We start from the raw sequence: 19516 nt of genomic DNA, 5'->3' as shown, positions 1-19516 counted from the left end.
CCATTAATTTTATGTTTACTATTCAGTGCCATTCAAATAGTGTTAACTCTTCGAAGCAACTCCTTGTCGATTCCAGTTATTTTTGAAGTAATTTCAAAATCACGAAAAAACCTTATCTCCGTATTACCGTCATTTGTACTACCGCAACTTGGAAGTGGTTTGTCGATGTTTAATCACATCTGAACTTTAAATTCTTCTTGGATTCTGCTTTTTTCCGCAGATCTCAGTTCTTTCAATTCTTCATTATTTTTTGTTGATTTAGTAAGATTCTCTGGCACACTTCTATATTTGAGGTCGTATGCTATGTGTAAAAAGTAATCCAAAAATCGTATTCTGGCATGAAGTGGTGAAATTCCGAAAGACAGGACTTCTTCATTAATACTTCTGCTTTTGTTTATATTTGAGAATATAAACAGAAGGAAGAAGTTGAGAGAAGCTTGTTTGTATTCTGGAAGTGCTGATAAACCGTCACATCCCCACTTACACATTAAGACAACATCACAGTTATGAATTTTCCTTAGTTGGTCTTCTGAAAAGTCTGACACAATTCTTGATGCTGTGTTTTCGAGCAAAGATGATATATCAATACAAGCTTCCACATCATTAACAGCAATAAGTGATGGTAGGATAGTTTGTTTTTTTCTGGATCGCCTTGTATGATGGTTAATTAATATAACGATTTTACTTTTTATAGTAGAAAATTAATATATAAGATATTCTTTAAAAAAAATACAATAAACAAATTGCTTTATTTTGCTAAAAATAATTGTTCAGATAAAGTTTTTTCTTAAAATTTATAAAATTTTACATAGGCAAATTACTTAAGGTGTTAATAAATTTGCATATGCCATTGCCAACCTTTTGAATTTACATGAGAGAGACTAAATAATAATGATATTTCTTTCCTCTTCTCTCCACCACCAATTCAAGTAAAGCAAAAAAAGGATCTTGCGTAAAACATCGTTAAGGAATGAAATATATTGTGTCCTTTTTCATGCAGAGCTTTCCTTAATATTTGGTACTTATTTCGACTGAGACCCAGTTCCAACATAAGCGCTATTGCTTCCTCTTCAGTAAAATTTGATTGTGATGTTGGAGTTGGTATACTTTCCACAATTCGCTTAAGTCGTTTTGGTGATGCAATAGGAAGAATAGTTGCAATATGTACGGCATCCATAGGTTGGTTTTCCTTTTTCAGCATTTCGTTAAATGTATCAGCAATTTCCTCATTTGAGATTGAAAAAAGTTTTTGTGTGACCCTCTTTTTTTTGACCTTGAACATAAGTCTTCGTATGACTTGCAAGGCGCTCCTGCTGATGTGTTGTAAGTTGAGGTTTCCGTAGTAGTTTTCATCCAACTACAAAATTTTAATCGAAATTTGAAAATTTGAAATGTCTTCAATTCTTTCTGGCCCTTTTGAAGATACACTCCATAAAACGGAACACAACTCTTCGTACTTTAATGTAATCTTCATTGTAGATTTATTAAATATGGTACTTAAAATCTGAGAAGTTTACTTATATACCAATTCGTGTCATTTCCGATACAGGTATTCCAAAGTAAAAAATTACGAACTGTCTACCTATTAACATTTAGGACTATATTACTATAACCTGTAATTCAGTCATTGATATTTCTTATATTTTTACCTAAATGATCATAAACGAAACAGAACGAAATGATCTGTCGAAAAAATTTAGCAGATACAAGAAAGTTTGATTTTATAATTCTAACAGAGACACACCTAACGAATAAAATAGACGAAAATGAAATACTACTCGATAATTATCAACATTTTGCAACACTTTCAAACTCAACAAGAACCGGTGGATTAATAGTTTATTTTAATAAAAATTGGCAAGTGAAACTATTACAAGAAAAAATATGTGAATCGAAATACTGGATAAGTGCTTATAATATTAAATATAAACAAATTTCAATGATAATAGCTGCAGTTTATAGATCTCCTAGTAGTCAAGAATCTGAATTCTATGAAACATTTGAAGAAACAATAGAAGAACTTAACGAAAAAACAACGGATATCATTATTGCAGGAGATTTTAATATAGATTGGTCCAAGGACAGTATATACAAGAATAAGTTGAAACAGATAATAAATGATAATGGACTAAAACAGATGGTAACTGAATATACAAGAATTACGCGTAACTCAAGAACAATAATTGATTATGTCATTACGAACAAAACAAACACAATAATAAATAACAGTAAAATAAATAAAATATCCGATCATGAGATAATTGAAATAAAAATCAATGATGAAAAAACTAATCATATAAATAAAAGAGAAATAGAATACTTTAAATATAATAAACTTAAATTCCAAAGAGAAATAAATGGCAGATTAAAATTTGAAGAAGACCAAGACATAAACTACAATGTAAATCTTTTTGATAAAGCTTTAGAAGATTCTATTAAGAGACTAACAATTAAAAAATCAATAAATGAAAGAAGTATTAAAAATAAATGGTTTAACAGACAATTACAAATTTTAAAGAAAGAAAAAATTATAAAGTATAATATTGCTAAAATAGAAAATACACATCATGCCTGGAATGAATATAAAAGTGCTAGAAATATATACAAAATAAAACTAGAAAATGAAAAAAACGATTATATTAATAAACAAATAAGCAACACCAAAGACCAAAAACAAATGTGGAAAAATATTAAAGACTTAGTCCTAAAGAAAAACCGATCTGTGATACAATCTATGATTTTTAATAATATAGAGTATAAGAATAACTGTGATATATAAAAACAATTTAACGAATACTTCGTGAATAGTATTAAGGATATAAGAGATAATATAGAACATGTGCAATATAATAATCAAATGAATGTGATAAATGCTAGATTTAATTTTCGTGCAATATCAATTATAGAACTTAAACAAATATGTAAACAAATCAAAAATAAACCAGACTTTAATAACATTAATATCCAAATGATAATAGATAATTGGAATTTAATTGGTTGTAATATACTAAAAATTGTAAATAAATCATTGGAAACTGGAATCTCCCGGATAATTGGAAAACCTCAATGATAACTCCAATCGAAAAAATACCAAAAACGAATAAATGTGAAGAATTTCGTCCGATTAATACATTAAAATTATGTGAAAAAATTTTGGAAAAAATTGTAAAAAACCAACTTGAAGAATTTTTAGAAACAAATAATATATTATCCAAATATCAATCCGGATTTCGAAAAAGTTTTTCATGTGAAACAACGGTCAATTATATCATAAACAGGTGGAAAAATATTATATAAAATAAAAAAATTATGGCGATTTTTCTAGATTTTAAAAGAGCATTTAAGACTATCAATAGAAACATCCTTATACAGAAATTATACAATTATGGAATTCAAAATAAAGAATTGAAATGGTTTGAATCATATTTAACAATAGAAAACAAATAACTAAAGTGAACAACATTAAATCAATCGAAATTGAAAATGAATACGGGGTTCCACAAGGATCAATTCTAGGGGCTCTTCTATTCATTATTTATATAAATGACATGCCAAATATACTAAAAAATGTGAGATAGTATTATACGCGGACGATACTCTAATTTTCAATGAATCGGATACGAATGAGGAATGTGTAAATAATTTAATGGAAGATATGATAACTATAAATAATTGGCTCAAAATGAATAAACTAAAACTAAATGAAAATAAAACAAAAATACTAGAAATAAACATGGACAATAACTTAAATTTCGAAATTAATAATACAATAATTGAAAAAGTAGACTATATAAAATACTTAGGTTTTATAATTGATAAAAATATGAACTTTAAGACCACGTAGAATACATATGCAAAAAGATCGGGAAAAAATTGGTTTCTTTAGGAGAATAAGAAATAAAATTTCAACTATAACTGCAATAAACATTTACAATACAATGACAAACCACACTTTGAATTCGGTTCTACAACTCTATATTCATGTCTACTACAAAAGCTACAAAACAAGGCTATGAGGTCAATTATAAAGTGCAATAGGTTTACACCAATACAACTTATGCTGGACACTTTAAAATGGTTAAATATTAGGCAGCGGCTTCAACTTAATACATTGATATTTATATACAAAATGAAAATGGGAAATGCACCAGAATACCTAATAGATCAACTAACTTATGTCAGCCAAATACAGCCCTATAATCTACGAAATGCGAACGATTTTAGACTGCACAAAGCTACAAGCAATAAAATGAAGAGGGGCCCTATTCTACAAAGGACTGCAACTGCTTAATCTGCTACCAACGGAGACCAAGAATGAACAAAATTTTAATATATTTAAAGAAATGGGTAAATTTTGTGAAAATAATATATATCAGAGTTTTTAATAATTTTTAAATTAATATTAAAGTAAACCAAAATGTAATATAGCTCTAAAGATAAAGTATTTGAAATACTAATTAATAAATAATAATAAAAATAGTTATAAATTTCTGAAAATTTAAGCATAATAGGACCTTTCAATTATAAGGATAAGCAAACAAATAGAAAATAGGTAAATATAAGATTTAAACATGTTCATATCTAATACTAAAATACTAAATATTTAATACTAAAATATGAAAAATATGAAATTAAAGGATACAGGTTTAAATGAACATATTTTGAATGTAATTGAGATATTGGCTTGAAATTTTTTTGTAAAGGATCGAGAATTTCCATATCTAACTAAAAAAAGATATTAAGGGATAAATATGGACTAAATTGTTGTAGCTATCTGCGACCCTATTAAAATGTTGATATAAATCAAAGTTTTAGAAATTTAACAAATATGTAATATATGACAAAATCTTTATTTATGAACAAAACTTAATGAAATCTTCAACGCTTGTTAAATTTGTCATTTCAATAATAGAAAATGCAAAAAAAATTGAAAAGGTCAAAGGGCATCCCGCAATTCCCAAAAATGGGATTTTTAACATTTTTGCCCATAGGGTCCACATTTCTTCCAGGGCTGGGAAAATACTTTTGGAGTAAATAGAAAACATATTGAGGTTTCCAAAACTGCTTTCAGTTTGGGATTTTATAACATGTCGCACAAAGTTGAAGTTTTGATAAAAAATATGTCATATTCGGAAGGACGCAGTGGCAATATTTTCAAAAAATAGGACAAGTTTTTTACGCCAAAGCGTTCTGCGTAAAGATACCTTTTAGAAAACTATAAAATTGTTATATGTTCTTAAAGAAAATTTTATTTTATTAATAAAAGAGTTAAGACAAAATTTTTTGTTTCAAAAATATGTTTATTTTTTTATCACATTTCGAATTCAAGTGCTCTGAGACACGATAATGGCCTGGGGAATTTTTAATAACTTTTACATTTTTCAACCAATTTTTTATCTTTTTGTAACGCTAATTCTGTGTACATTATGATTCTTTGACAATAAAATGCAAAACAAATTGTTTAATGACAAAACTTTTGTGAAATCTGAAAAAATGCATATTTTCCCCTTGTAAATGCATCTTCAAACTTCAGAGCCGTTGCGGCACCAGTTAACGTAGTCCTATTGACCTAATTTTTTGCACGACTTATTTTTATAACCCGTAGAACAATTTTAGGGGGGGGACGGGCAAAATTCGAAACTTAGTTTTTTTGGAGCACTCTAATGCATATATATGTAAGAATGTAGGTATGTATGCAAGAGCATAATATATTTTTAAGCTCTGTGATAGAGAACAAGAGAATGTTTTTTGTTTTCCCTTTATACTTATCCAATTGCATCATAAAAACCACAAAATTGTTGTTTAACAAGTATTTACACATATTCTTTTTTCATTCTTTCATGCAAAAACACGATCACTCTCAATCTCGACATTTACATTTATTTATCAACAGAACTATAAACAAATTTTACATTTCATTTTAGAATGCTAGTGCAAAATAAAAGTTTATGCTCTTTCAGTTGTGAGATTTTTACAAAAATTTTATTTCTCAAAAATGTCCATATGTATGAAAAAAAGTTTTTCTTATTATCTCAATATTGTGCGAAAATAAAAAACATCAATAATAGTATCATGCAAGAATGAATAAAGCAAACTTTGTTTGTTTGTTTTTGTACACGAAAAAAAGAGGGAAATAATTCGGTAACTTCTAAACGGTTAATCCGATTTTAATGAAATTTGGTATGCACAAAAAGGAGGCGTTGTCGAGTTTAGGTTTTGAATTTGGAATTTATAGGCCAACCAGGGGCCCGGCGGGGGGTCCTCAAATTAGGACACCTCGGCTATGTTAAATTTTTAAAACGATCTTATTTCTTCATTTGAGTTCCGATTTAAAAAAAAATTCGTATATAGAATCTTCTCATCGAGCACTATAAAAAATGTCGTCGTAGCAGTAAATTATCTCTTATAGTTTAGGAGATATTCGCATTTGAAAATTAAAATTTTAAAATTTTTACCGTCCTTACTTTAGTTTTTTGATAATAGCGGGTCCAAATATTCCCGATTTTCGCCATTTTTTTTTATTCGCTTAACAACAAGTCTATATATCAAGCAGTGAAAGAATTATGTAAAAATCATGACTGAGTCCAAAGTTATAGGCATTTTAATTTAAAAAATTAAAAAAAGGCGATTTTTTGCCATTTTTTTGGGAAAAAAGTATCTTTTTCTTTTTAAGTTATCTAAAAAGTTTCTAAGAAGATGTATATAGAATTTATACTTTTTGAAAAGCTGACTTTACATAAAATACGATAAATGAAACAAAACCTAAAAATTTTTGATACCGAGGGGACCAGATCCATCCAAAAAAACCCTATTTTTATATAAAATTCAATTTTGAGCAAAAATTCTCAAATCGCATAGTCGATATCAAATTATAGTGACCTGTTTTATATGACCCAATATGTTCTTAATCATTTTGTAACGGGTTTCGATAACCCCGCCCTGGTATGGATATAATAGGCAAAAAACCAAAAAATCCCATTTTTGGGATTTTTTAAAACTTTTTTGGGAATTCCGGGATTTCTAATAAGAAAATTCGAAATTTTTATTTAATTTTGGATTTTGAGTAAAAAAATCTACCTAACTGTAAAATTTCATCAAAAAATATTCATAAATAAAATTTTTATTGCAATTTGAAAAATTTGTATCTTCGCAAAAACTGAATAAAAAACATTTTTTAATTTTTTTTTAAAAAGTATTCCGCGAATTTTTTAATTTTCAAAAATTATATACAGTTTTGAAAAATAGACAAAATTACCTTTCCATTGATATATAACATGCCTACCTAATGTTTTTTAAGTGACAAATTAATTAGGGAAAACTCAACATCTTTTAGAGAATTTACCTAGTACTATTATTTTCATCCATACATTTGTTAGGCATGTTTTACTACCTAAATTTTTATGAATTTTTACAGCCACTTTTTACGATTAATCTTTTATTCTTTATCCCTAAAAAAAATTAACAAGTATTTATTTTATATAAAAATAGTCTTTATTTATTTTTTTTTATAAATTAATATAATTTTGTAAAATAATCGGTATCACAGTAGTCCATATCTAAAAGATAAAGTAAATCTTTAAATTCATGAATATTTTCAAATGCTAACGTTTTGTAGCAAATCCAACGTTTCCTTATAGTAGATAAAACAGGATCAGAAGATAGAATCAGATTATTAAAAATATCTTCATTTTGAGACTGCCTAGAACACTTCCTTGAGCTAAACTGATGAATATGCTTAAAGTCTCTATTCCTCGGCAGAATATTATGTTCTATGATGACCTTTCCATGACATAATATCTTGTGAACTGTAGGTGTCATTTCTTTCCAGGGATATAATTCCAAAAGTAATTTAGAAACTTTTGTAGAATACTCTCCAAATTTTGTTGCGTTCACTTTATGCTTGCTATTTATCGCCATTAGAATAATATTGACCTTTTGCAGTAAATCCATACTAATTCCGGTTATTTCGGAAGTAGTTTCAAAATGTTTAAAAAAACGTCTAGCGGTATTACCATCGTTTGTGCTTCCATATCCTGTGAGTGGTTTATCAATATTTAATCCCATCCGCTTTTTAAATTCCTCTTGAATTCTTCGTTTCTCACTGGCTCTCATTTCCATTAACTCCTTATTGTTATTTGCACTTTTGTTTGCATTTTCCGGTATGCTTCTGTACTTTAAATCATATGCTAAATGTAGAAAATGTTCCAGAAATCGTATGCGAGCATGTAGGGGGGATATTCCAAATTGTAATGTTTCCTCATTTATTGATCTTTGCTTGGAAATATTCGAAAATTCTGATTTTTTATCACCACATATGTAGCAGTACCAAGTAGATGATGTTCCTGTAATGGCATTTCCAACTTTCCCATCAATCATTGTAAGTTTTAAATCATAGGACATGTTAAACGAATAATTTTCTATTTCGATTGTTATAGGTTCCAAGTTTTTAATTTCTGCTTCAATACGATTTATCAAATCTTGCGTTGTTGTTTTGGATTCCTTTATATACTCAAAGCTTATTGGCCTACAAAAAGCTTTGGATCCTGGAGTCGAATTCTTCCAAATATCATCGAAACTGGTTGATGGAACTAGCGATGCCATAAATACACTTTTATACTCGGAAGATGATTCACTTGTGTTGATTTGTTTATATTCCGAGAGTGCTGATAATCCATCACATCCCCACTTACAAATGAGTTGAAGATCACAAGAATTTATTTTTTTTAGTTGGTCTGAAGAAAAGTCAGAAGCAATCCTTAAAGCAGTATTTTCGAGTAGAGCGCCGAGTCCAATAACAGCCTTCCGATCAGTTATTTCAATAGGAGGTGGTATAATGCTTTTCTTCTTTTCATTTATTTTGTCATATGATGGTAAAACATCCACTCCTTTTTCAGATAGCGCCTTTCTTAACGTTATGTAGTTATCACGACTTAATCCCAGCTGCAACATAAGCGCAATAGCTTCTTCCTCAGTGAACGTTGTATCAGATGATGGTGTGGGTATACTCTTTACAATTCTTTTCAGTCGTCTTGGTGATGCGGTTGGAAGAATATTTGCAATTTTTATGGCATCCAAAGGCTGTTTTTCTTTTCTTAACATTGCTTTAAAAGTGTCCGAAACTTCTTCGTTAGATAAGGTTTCTAGTGAAGTTGATAACCTTTTCCTCTTAGATTTTGAGCTCAAATCCTCATACTGCTTACAGGGAGCACCAACAGTTGATACGCAAATAGCAACTTCTACACATTCATCCAGCCAATCAGAAAATTTCGATCGAAATTTAGCAATGGAATACCGAACACTCTTCAGTTTTATATCAACTGATTTTATAAAATTTTCAATTTTACATATATCAGTTTTATCCACTTTATTTTTATGTGCAGTTTCAATATATTTCAATAAGAAGTTCACTTTATCTTGAAAAGGAGCTGAAGAGTGTTCAAATAAAATGGAGCACAAATCATTTTTTTTTAGTACGATCGCCATGGTTAGAAAATTACAAATAATTACAAACAGATATAAACCTGTCTTATATATTAATTACAGGTACTTAAATTAAATTATTTTTTAAAGGGTTATGATATTCTACCTAATATGTCTAACGTATCCTTATGTAATGAATTTTTCCTCAATAGGTCACTTTAATAAGCTACCTATTAAAGTGACCTATAGGGGTAAAAATCATTACAGTTTAAAAAATAATACCTGAAATTTTTTAATATATGTAACAAATTTAAGAGTTAACGTTATGGATGAAAATAATAGTGCTAGGTAAATTTTCTAAAAGATGTTGAGTTTTCCCTAATTAATTTGTCACTTAAAAAACATTAGGTAGGCATGTTATATATCAATGGAAAGGTAATTTTGTCTATTTTTCAAAACTGTATATAATTTTTGAAAATTAAAAAATTCGCGGAATACTTTTTTTTAAAAAAATTAAAAAATGTTTTTTATTCAGTTTTTGCGAAGATACAAATTTTTCAAATTGCAATAAAAATTTTATTTATGAATATTTTTTGATGAAATTTTACAGTTAGGTAGATTTTTTTACTCAAAATCTAAAATTAAATAAAAAGTTCGAATTTTCTTATTAGAAATCCCGGAATTCCCAAAAAAGTTTTAAAAAATCCCAAAAATGGGATTTTTTGGTTTTTTGCCTATTATATCCATACCAGGGGCGGGGTTATCGAAACCCGTTACAAAATGATTAAGAACATATTGGGTCATATAAAACAGGTCACTATAATTTGATATCGACTATGCGATTTGAGAATTTTTGCTCAAAATTGAATTTTCTATAAAAAAATAGGGTTTTTTGGATGGACCTGGTCCCCTCGGTATCAAAAATTTTTAGGTTTTGTTTCATTTATCGTATTTTATGTAAAGTCAGCTTTTCAAAAAGTATAAATTCTATATACATCTTCTTAGAAACTTTTTAGATAACTTAAAAAGAAAAAGATACTTTTTTCCCAAAAAAAATGGCAAAAAATCGCCTTTTTTTAATTTTTTAAATTAAAATGCCTATAACTTTGGACTCAGTCATGATTTTTACATAATTCTTTCACTGCTTGATATATAGACTTGTTGTTAAGCGAATAAAAAAAGAAATGGCGAAAATCGGGAATATTTGGACCCGCTATTATCAAAAAACTAAAGTAAGAACGGTAAAAATTTTAAAATTTTAATTTTCAAATGCGAATATCTCCTAAACTATAAGAGATAATTTACTGCTATGACGACATTTTTTATAGTGCTCGATGAGGAGATTCTATATACGAAATTTTTTTTAAATCGGAACTCAAATGAAGAAATAGGATCGTTTTAAAAATTTAACATAGCCGAGGTTGTCCTAATTCAAAACCTAAACTCGACAACACCTCCTCTTTGTGCATACCAAATTTCATTAAAATCGGATTAACCGTTTAGAAGTTACCGAATTATTTCCCTCTTTTTTTTTTTCCTATACCACTGTGCGACGTCATCATACATATTCTTGTGACAGGATTTTCAAGAGAGAGGATTCTGTCCGTATAATTGCGCCCTAAATTCTGTTTAGACTGACCTAAAGTTAACGCTCGGGAAATTCAGGTTTAAATGGTAATGTTACTACATATCTACCAGTACGATCATGTGCTGACATAAGTCACACATTACGATCATGTGCTGACATAAGTTTCCGTTTAGGAGGTTCCTCTATTTCCCAAAAATCTAAGTAAGGTACTATTTATATTATCTTCTTCAGAAAATTCAACTCCTAAATTGAAGACGGAGGAACTGGACCAGTAATAATCCAGCCGAAATAGTTTTCTGAGCCACTAATGTCCCTAAAACCTTTCTAACTGAACCCATTATAATTCGTGGATATAAATCTGCCCCTAAGAGTAGATCTACTGGTTTAGAATCAAATAAGTTAGTATCTGCCAAACGTATATTTGGCAAATCATTTCGATACTCATTCGATATAATAAATGAGGGTAATATACTGTAGTGATGGTCATGGATTATTATTTTTTAAACTGATATTTATAATACTTGATTATTTGTTAATTTTGTTTGATCTAGTAATGTTTGGAAATTCAATTTAAAAAGTTTCATTTTTTTAATTGGATTAAAAATTTTATAAAATAAAGAAGCATTTTGCTATACAAAAATAAATAAATATAAAAATAATAACTAAAATTGGCGATCCTGCCAGGAGTTTGTAAAACAACATATTTATATTATAAATCTGTAATCTTCGATTACACTAAATTAAAATTGCCTCGATGAAGATTATAATTATAAAAATAAGAATTTACAACTATTTTACTTAATTAAAATACCAGTGGCCTCTGAGAAAATTGAAACAAACGAGAAAAACTGCAAAACTTCTTAAACTTAGTTTGGCGCAAACAATAATCATTATTACATATTTTAGAATTATCACAGATTGTGAGAATCTAAAGGAAAACAACAAATGGAAACAAATAGAAGTCAAGATTCAAGATTGTATTGAAATTTCAAGATACTAATTACACGATCGAGAATCTCCACAAATTACGATAAGTCCTTCCAATTATATATATAATTATTAATTTCAATATAAAACATACATATAGATATAAGTTCTTACTCTTATTTTCACACTATTTGGAACTTTAACATCATAACAATTTAGTTACAAGATTTTTTTTTGTGATTATCTACACAATTTTTTTTAATTATTATTGTAAACCTCATTACGATTACCAATATGATTCGGTCCCCGGTTATTTCTCCAACTCGTTCTAATAATATAAATCCGCAAGTTTCCGGTAATAGTACTAATAGTTCATCTTTAAATGTTACATCTAATAATTTAAATAGCAATGCACAATTAGAAATTTGTGCTACTTCATTGAAATTACCTCCCTTTTGGGTCGATCACCCAGAAGCGTGGTTCATTCATGTTGAAACTCAATTTAATACTAAGGGTATAACTAGGGATAATACAAAATATGTATACCTTATTGTATCGCTTCCTCAAGATGTAATAGTATCAGTTATTGATGTTATTCGGAATCCACCGGATGAAAATCGTTATTTAAACCTTAAAACAAAACTTCTTGAACGTCACTCTCTTAGTGAACAAAGGAAGCTCGATAAGTTATTATCAGATTCCGAAATAGGTGATCGTAAACCTTCGGAATTTTACAGATCTTTGATTCAATTAGCCGGGAATAATATAAATTCTGATTTTGTTAAAAGTTTATGGTTGCGAAAATTACCAAGAAATCTTAATATTGCGTTGGTAGGGTCTAATGTTGTCAATATTGAGGATTTGCTTAAATTAGCTGATAATATTTGGGAAGTAACAAATAAGGTAGAATTGTGTACCCTGGAACCCAAAGATTCGGTACAAAGTAATTGCAGGTTAGATAAAACAGTAGATAATTTGGTTAAAATTACATCAGCGATGCTAGATAAATTTACCCAACTATCTATGGAAATAGCCGACGTTAAACAATCTTTTCAAAATAGTCGTTCAAGGACACCATTTAGAAATAGGAGTCGTTCTAGGGGACGTTCATTGAATCGTAAATGGCTTTGTCGTTATCATTATCGGTTCGGTAGCAAAGCTAGAAGATGTGAACAACCATGTTCATATGAAACATCACAACAGGAAAACTAAATTGTCCTATTATCCTGACGGCTGATAATAGACACAATAATTCTACACGCCGTCTTTTTGTATATGATTCGGAAAATAAATTAAATTATTTAATAGATAGTGGCGCTGAAGTGTCAGTACTTCCATTGTCTAAGTTTAGGATGTTTAAACGGTCATCAGATGTAATTTTAACGGCTGCAAATGGCAGTAGCATTAAAACATACGGTAAGAAATTACTAAAGGTGAATTTAGGTTTGAGAAAGAGTTTCTTTTATTTCACGATAGCAAATATTTCCAAACCGATAATTGGAGCTGATTTTCTTTCGAAATTTGGTCTACTAATTGATCTTAAAAGGAAAACATTAATCGACCCTTTAACAAAAATATCCATTAACGCAATAGAATCATTTAGTAATATTTCTCTTCCGAAAATTTTTACAGTTGACAATAAATATACAGATATATTAAAGGAGTTTAGTTCGATTACAGGATCCCCAGACTATAACAAAGGGGTTAAACATAACACAGTTCATAGAATTGAAACTAACAGTACACTTCCATTTTCGAAACCACGACGATTAGATGCAATTAAGTATAAAATTGCGAAAAATGAATTTGATTTTTTAGTGTCTTCGGGTATATGCCGCCCATCAAAATCACATGCATCATCTCCATTACATCTAGTTCCAAAAAAGGAACCAAATGATTGGAGTCCTTGTGGCGATTACCGCAGGTTAAATTGTGTCACTGTGCCTGACAGGTATCCGAATCCACATATACACGACCTTGGTATAGATTTAAGGGATAAATATATATTTTCTAATTAGATTTGTCCGTGCCTACCACAAAATTCCAGTAGCAGAATGTGATATTCATAAAACGGCTATTACAACTCCTTTTGGCTTATTTGAATTTGTTAGAATGCCTTTTGGATTAAGGAATGCCGCACAAACATTCCAAAGATTTATTAATGAAGTTTTTCAAGGTCTAGACTTCGTTTTTTTATATTTGGATGTTTTTAGTTGCTAGTAAAGATGAGGAAGAACATGTTGACCACCTTCGTGTTGTTTTTGAAAGACTAAGTAAATACGGATTAAACATTAAAATATCAAAATGTGTTTTTGGGAGTGCCAAATATTGACTTTTTGGGTTACAATATTTCACACGATGGGATAAGACCATCAGACGAAAAAGTGAAGGCAATTCGTGAATATGATAGACCAAAATCAGTAAAACAATTACAAAAGTTCGTGGGAATGGTCACAGGTATATACCGAAAATAGCAGAATTACTAAGTCCTATACATAAAATGTTGAATGATGCAATTAAGGAAAAAGCTAAACTATTAACATGGTCAGAAGAGGCAAACAGTTCATTCACAAAGGTTAAGGATAGTTTTGCTAAAAATGTAATGTTGAATTTTTTTAATCCCGATGCTAATTTATCTTTGACTGTAGATGCTTCAAACATAGCTATCGGGGGAGTCTTACAACAACAAATAGGCAATAAAATTGAACCTATAGCATTTTATTCGAGGAAACTCACGCCTTCCGAAGTGAAATATAGTTCATTTGATAAGGAGTTATTAGCAATATTTTTGAACATTAGAAGCATTTTAGACATTTTTTTGGAAGGGAGACCTTTTGTTGTTTATACAGACCACAAACCGCTTACTCAAGTTTTAAACTCACGTGTTGAACGTAGTCCACGACAGACACGTCATCTTGAATTTATTGCACAATTTACAGATGACATTAGGTACATTAAAGGAGCTTCAAATATTATTGCGGACACCTTATCAAGAACTCCAGAGATAGATTCTTTTGATAGTGACATATTAAACATAACCGAACTATATAATGAACAAACTAAAGACGTAGGTTTAAAAAAACTTATCGAAAACAGTCCATATAACTTAAGGAATGTTTATATACATACACATAAAGTTTCTATATGGTGCGAGGAGTCTAATGGGAAAATTAGACCATATATACCTTTGGAAATGAGAAAACGTATTTTCAATAAACTGCACAATATTTCACATCCAGGAACTAGAGCTTCAAGGCGACTAATTGTTTCGCGATATTTTTGGCCATCAATGAATAAGAATATAAATGAATGGGTCACTAATTGCTTGCATTGTCAAAAAGCTAAAATTTTAAACATACAAAATCGGAAGTTAAAAAGATTGATATCCCTAAAGGACGATTTGAACATATTCATATCGATATTGTAGGTCCGTTACCAGTATCAAATGGATACCGTTATATTCTTACAATAGTAGATAGAACTACGCGATGGGCAGAGGCTTATCCACTTAGGAATATAACTGCTAAATCTATATGCAAAATTTTTTTAAATGAATACATTTCTAGATTTGGAGTTCCCTTGCGTATTACAAGTGATCAGGGCACACAATTCACTTCCTTTATATTTAAGGAACTTTCAAAACTGTTAGGTGTTGACAATATTGTGACTACTGCATATCATCCTCAGGCCAATGGGCTAGTTGAACGATTTCATCGTCAATTAAAAGCGTCAATTTTAGCACGCGGAAATGTGATTAATTGGTCTGAGGAACTTCCTTTGGTTTTATTAGGGTTACGTTCAGTAGTTAAAGAAGATTTAAAAGCGTCACCGGCGGAAATGGTTTACGGACAATGTTTACGATTACCTGGCGAGATGGTTGTGAATTCCACGAAAGAATTTGATAATTCTGAATTTTTAAGAAAAAATCAGGAATCATTTTAATAATTTTCGTTCCAATATTTTACATCATAAAAATTCATTTAAAGTTTTTATACCAAAACATCTTGAAAATTGCCAATATGTATTTGTTCGCGAAAATGTAGGAAAACCAGGTTTATGTTGCCCATATGTAAGACCATTTGAAGTGGTAAAAAAAAATCCGAAATATTTTAAACTTCAAATGAACAATAAAACGAAGAGTGTTTCAATTGATAGAATAAAACCCGCATTTTTAGAAGATGAATCATTAAATACTACAACTGGAAATAAGAAAACGGTTACCTTTAATTTAAATAATATTACTTTTTCGAAAGGGGGGGTAATGTAGTGATGGTCATGGATTATTATCTTTTAAACTGATATTTATAATACTTTATTATTTGTTAATTTTGTTTGATCTAGTAATGTTTGGAAATTCAATTTAAAAGTTTCATTTTTTTAATTGGATTAAAAATTTTATAAAATAAAGAAGCATTTTGCTGTACAAAATAAAATAAATAAATATACAAATAATAACTAAAATACCAAAGATCGTTGGCAAAACGAGAGCTACTGTACTCAAAACAATTGAAGAGTCCAAGGGCGTGCCAATATAAATGCAACACGATTTCCTTGATATTACAGAATTCGCCTGGTTGATACTAGATATTTGAGCATTCGTCGATTGCGTCAAAATTTTTAAACGATTCTGTACTCTTTCGGAAATAAACGATGTTTCCGAAGCAGGGTATATGAGAGCACGAGCTGGGTACGTCATACCTTCGTGATTAATATTCACCATCGCTGTTCCTAACAATACGGTTTGGTTTTGCGAAGTATAAAACGCCTGTCTATTAATAGGAGCTGAAGTGCTAGAGCTGTTAGATGTTGCTACTTGAGAAGAAATTGTGGGTATATAGCAGCTTGTGATAAAGCACTTGTGCTCGGACCCGAATTAGAAGTTCTAGAACTTCCATTTGAATCTGAAGTAGGCACATTTCTATGTAACATAGTATTGTGCTTCTTTTTACAAATAGAACAACAATGCAGACTCTTACAATCTTTCACTTAATGATTTCGTGACAAACAATTAATGCAATAGTGATGTTTCTTAATAGTCGAGAATCTGTCCATTACCGAAAGTTTTTTAAATCTCTAACAACCCGTAGAAAATGGCTTTGATTCTTACATAAAATGCAAGAAAGAGAAGAAGATGAAGTGACATGGTGCGCCTTCACCTTTGGAGTCGATAATTTTTTCGATTGTGGGACTTCCCTAATGTCTCGTAGACATTCTAAGGGGTGAATTCTTTCTGTCAGAAATGCATCCAGATCTTTCCATACAGACAATACGAATTTGTCTTTTATACTTTGTTCCCATAAGGTAACAGAGTTTTCGGGTAGTCGTTGAACACAAATGAAAACAATTATCGGATCCCAATTTTCTGTCGAAACATTATATATTGATAAGGCCGAAAGACAACTGTTTATACCTCTTTGTATGGTCTTGAGACCTTCAGAAGTTTCCTTTTCAATAATAGGAAGATTAAAAAGAGATTTTAGTTGGTTGTTAACCAGCATACGTGGATTTTCGTAAGCATCCCTAAGGCTATTCCACGCCATATCAAATCTTAAATACGAAATAGGATATTTTGCTACTATTTCCTTTGCAGCACCACTAATCTTACGTATAAGATGACACATCTTTTCTAGGTTGGTAAGACGAGTATTATTTACGTATAAAACAGTAAATAGATCCCTAAAAGCGGGCCAAGAAAGATAATCTCCGTCAAAGGTCTCAACATCACAGGGCGGTACTACTAAACTATGGTGAGTTTCTGTATAGTTCTGGCTAACTACTGGAGAATCACTAGTCTTTTGAGCTTGGGCATACGTATGCAATCGTTCTTTAATATTCGATAAACAGTTAACGAATGCATTATAAGTCGCCTGATATTTTGATGAGACGACATCTATATCATCAGGTTCTGTTGTGTCCGAAGTAGCTAAATAGTCCAAATATGTCTGATAGGTTGACTTAACCTCGTTCATTAAAACCTTTATGAAGAAAATTGCTGTAAAAAGCAATAGTAACATCCAGTTTCATTTTATTCGAATAACCGAATAATTTTTAATTATCAGACTTTTACCCGTCTAACGTAAAACCTCAAATAATTATTTGTCGAATAAACCGAATAAGACAAAAACCCGAATAATTGAATACCCTAATATCTAACCTGAGTTCGTTATAAACAACAAGTGAAATCGCAAATAATGGCTGCACTGCAAAAGAGAGATACACTTTCTTATTACCGTTCTCACATTGGGGGTCGACTTTGCTGGTCCATTTCAGATCAAGTCTGGCAATTTGCGAAGTTCATCATATATGAAAGGTTATGCATGTATCTTTGTATGTTTTGCTACAAGAGCCATTCATTTAGAAGCTTGCTCTTGTTTAACATCAGAAGCATTTCTAGCTGCTTTTGCACTATTTATAGCTAGGCGAGGATTGCCAAAATCAGTTATGTCGGACAATGGTACAAATTTTATAGGCACATTTTGTATTAATAGATTTATTTCGTAATGAGTAATGCACGTTTAAGAGATTTTCGTAATAGGATTTTGTATGGGAGCTATGTCCAATAATGTATGTAAAGACAAAATTCAAAATTCTGTATTTATATCACTATTATACCCTTCACCTTCGTGAGAAGGGTATATATAAGTTTGTCATTCCGTTTGTAATTTCTATAATATAATTTTCCGACCCTATAAAGTATATATATTCTGGATCCTTATAGGTAGCGGAGTCGATTAAGCCATGTCCGTCTGTCTGTCAAATCAGTTGAAATCAGTTTTTAGAGGACCCCAGATACCGGCGAGATCCGAATCTTCAATAATTCTATTAGACATGCATTCGAGAAGATCGCTATTTAAAATCAGCAAAATCGGTCGGTAAATAACGGAGATATGAGCAAAAAACCGAGACAACCTCTGAAAATTTCATCAAAAAATTGTTATAAGAGCAACAACAACACTGTACATAGGAAAAGATGTACACGTGTGTGTGTACATGTATTTGGTTTTATTCAGCTGTGTATTTTTTTGTATGTTTGGAATCCAAACATAGAAAAAATACACAGCAAAAAAATATGATTTGCATTTTTTGTTAAAATAAAATAATATTTTTTAATGAATAGAAAAAAGTATTTAAAACGTTTTCAATTATATGAGAGTAGATTGTGAGTTATTGTACAATAATTTTTATGCGAATAATGTAAGTTTGGAATTTAAAACTAACACAAATTTTTTCCAAGTGCTTTTTAAAACAATTTTTTTTTGCGATAAACAAAAACAAAATCTACGTCTCGTCAATGTTTACCAGGAATGAATACGAAAGTGTCGCTGTTTTACTCTTGTTTGTATACTGTTAAGAACAACAACAACGTATTGCTAAGGTTAAGCGCATATAAGTGTATAGAAAACACACTGTCTATAGCTAAACGCATTTACAAAAACAAAAGAGTACCAAGCGCATAGGGCTTGGGCACCCTTAGTTTGGATGCTGTTGGCGTCATTGCGTTGTTATTTTTGTTTTTCTGTGTTTTTCGTTATGTATGTTTAGATGTCTGTTGGTTTAGATGCCTTGTGTATTTTGTGTTTT

The 19516-nt window shown here is 30.1% G+C and overlaps 1 protein-coding gene across 1 annotated transcript; it reads left to right on the top strand.

Annotated features, from left to right (window-relative positions):
* The first annotated feature begins 12229 nt into the window (after nt 1-12229).
* Nucleotides 12230-13147, top strand: LOC124419630. The gene has a single exon (XM_046949851.1). The coding sequence runs from the start codon at nt 12230-12232 to the stop codon at nt 13145-13147; it is 918 nt and encodes a 305-aa protein (XP_046805807.1).
* Nucleotides 13148-19516: the final 6369 nt, after the last annotated feature.

The sequence above is a fragment of the Lucilia cuprina genome, chromosome X, assembly GCF_022045245.1.
Source record: "Lucilia cuprina isolate Lc7/37 chromosome X, ASM2204524v1, whole genome shotgun sequence".
In the NCBI taxonomy this organism is placed as follows: Eukaryota; Metazoa; Arthropoda; class Insecta; order Diptera; family Calliphoridae; genus Lucilia; species Lucilia cuprina.
Note: the sequence above shows the minus strand (reverse complement) of the source record. Positions and strands in the feature narration are given on the sequence as shown.